Source organism: Fomitiporia mediterranea (genome assembly GCF_000271605.1).
Source record: "Fomitiporia mediterranea MF3/22 unplaced genomic scaffold FOMMEscaffold_559, whole genome shotgun sequence".
In the NCBI taxonomy this organism is placed as follows: Eukaryota; Fungi; Basidiomycota; class Agaricomycetes; order Hymenochaetales; family Hymenochaetaceae; genus Fomitiporia; species Fomitiporia mediterranea.
In genome coordinates this window covers 820-2994 of record NW_006760944.1, presented here as the reverse complement: position 1 = coordinate 2994, position 2175 = coordinate 820, and the positions used below count along the sequence as shown (strand labels likewise).

The 2175-nt window shown below is 43.2% G+C and overlaps 1 protein-coding gene across 1 annotated transcript; it reads right to left on the bottom strand.

Moving 5' to 3' along the window:
- Positions 1–915: 915 nt before the first annotated feature.
- Positions 916–1955, bottom strand: FOMMEDRAFT_36211 (uncharacterized protein; the record flags this gene model as incomplete). The annotated part of the gene is made up of 5 exons (XM_007272238.1): positions 916–979; positions 1034–1268; positions 1336–1547; positions 1609–1793; positions 1860–1955. Coding segments are annotated over 5 exons (792 nt in total), but the record flags the coding sequence as incomplete, so codon positions are not given.
- Positions 1956–2175: the final 220 nt, after the last annotated feature.

Sequence of the window (2175 nt, the reverse complement as noted above, 5' to 3'; positions counted from 1 at the left end):
ACTAATATATGTTTGAAGGGGAGTGTTAACATATATGGAATGACGCATATAAGCAACAGACGTACCTGAGACATAGCTACATATTATATATACCTACTGAATCAACAGACAATGATGCTAAGTAGAGCAAGCCGAGTCCACTATCCCCCCTCTTTGTGTGATCCCTCTAAGCCTCTCACATAACCCCTCCCAACAATAACATATTTAGAGCAGTGTACTTTAGTATGTTTATTGCAACCCGCCGCCTAAGGCGGTGAAATTTATTTAAAGGAAGCCCGCCATGTCAGACAACTTGGCTGGAAGTCACAATTAGAAACCAGGTATGCAAGGACGAGTACATGTCGCATTTGGAAATGAGGCAATGCAGATGGGCTAAGAAAGCGTCTGATTGATTTTGTGGCTGGCCCGGTGTCGACAGTCGGCAATATGATTATAATATTCTATAAACGCGCCCATTAATAATGAGTAAGACAGTAGTACTTCTGATTGTGGAGAAAGCGGACATTACATGGTTCACTAGGGGGTGCTAGAGTACCAATATCCCACATTGTATGCCATGATTAGTGTGTCCAGCCCACACAATACGTTGTACCGACCCGAGACTTCCGAGTCCTCACCGCCTGATTTCCACGGTTGCTTATGCCTCAACTCTGAGTCAACAGCGATCTCACGTCGATAAATCTTATACCGGCACACGTCCTTTATCACGAAATCAATGTAGCATTCTATTGTAGCATTCTATTGTAGCACTCTTCTTGTGAAAGTACATTAAATGATACAGAAGAAGTCTTTAGATACAGAAGACTGTCCTTCTGATATGCGGCATTCATTCGTTGTCAGACTCGTTTTGCGGAGAGAAATCATTCAGCTTTGAAACAGAAAACATCACGGAGGCGATGTCAAGCTCACCGATAGCTCTTCCGTCTCCTCCTCTCCATCCTCATTGAGAAAGTCCCACGATGCTTCGACTTGTTGCCATCTAATTATTGTTCAGTAGTCAGTACGCTGAAAATTACTAGATGTAATACTTTACTCTTCAACTTGATCTTCCTTGGGATCCAATGCTTGGTCCCTCCTTCCTGCACGGAAACCAACTTCTTTTATTTGATATAGTGGCGTAAACACAGGCTCGGAGTTGATAGCTTTTTGAAGAATTCCAGTAACACCCTCTGTTGTCCATATTACAGTAGCTCCAGCTCCGACGGTCACTCCAGGAGTCGCCAGATTCGAAGCATCTACATGTAAGCTAATGCTGACAGTCTCACTACCTGTTAAGCAAAATGTTAGTGGTTTATAATTAAATAAAGGATAATATGATTCTTTCATCATATTTACTTTTATCAGAAAGATAGAGAGCGTAAGCCTGGCAGTTGTGGACTTGTGTCACAACTTGTCGCCCTTTTGCCCAGCCAGAACTCCTCAGCTTTTCAAGTAGTTCGGGTGGAACTAATGTGATACGCTGTTTATGTATAAGGAGAAGTGCCCCACGTGAATAACTAAATCGCCATTGCCCTTCAAGCACTGGTTCAATAGTACCAAGAAACGTTCTGAGACATATGCGCGCGTGTTCTCATTTCTTTGTCTTACTTCTGGAGTTATAGTACTTACGCGTGCACCTCGGGACCAACCTTGACTTTTCTTGCATTCGTTGAAAGTATCTGGTAATCGTCAACCTCAGGTCCTGTCGCTGGCGGAAAGTTCGATGTGATGCCCCTAATCTCTTCTTCACGATAAATATTCCCGTGTCTCTCGAACTGGCCCGTAAGCCTGTTGATCGAGCCGTAATCGCCTGCCTGGTATAGTTATTGTACATGTCTGTGTGAATGTCCAAGTCAAAGGATTGCTGGACAAAAACTTACAGAGATAGGAATCGAAGGGTCCCAGTTCGCATACTTATCAGTTGCACTCTTGACAAGGTCGATGTATTTCTGCAATGCTCTTCCATTTCCCAGCATTGCAAACAACCACAGCAACGAGGTGAAGGCAGGTGAAGGCAGAAGGCAGAGTGGCATTGTACAGCGATTATATATAGACTGTATTGCCCAAGGTACAGTAATACAGTGCATAAATTTATTAATCTCATATTATACAAGGTTGACAGTACACGTAACACATACTTGCTGCATATACAATACGGGAACAGCCTAGACTTATGATCCGGATTCATGGTAAGAC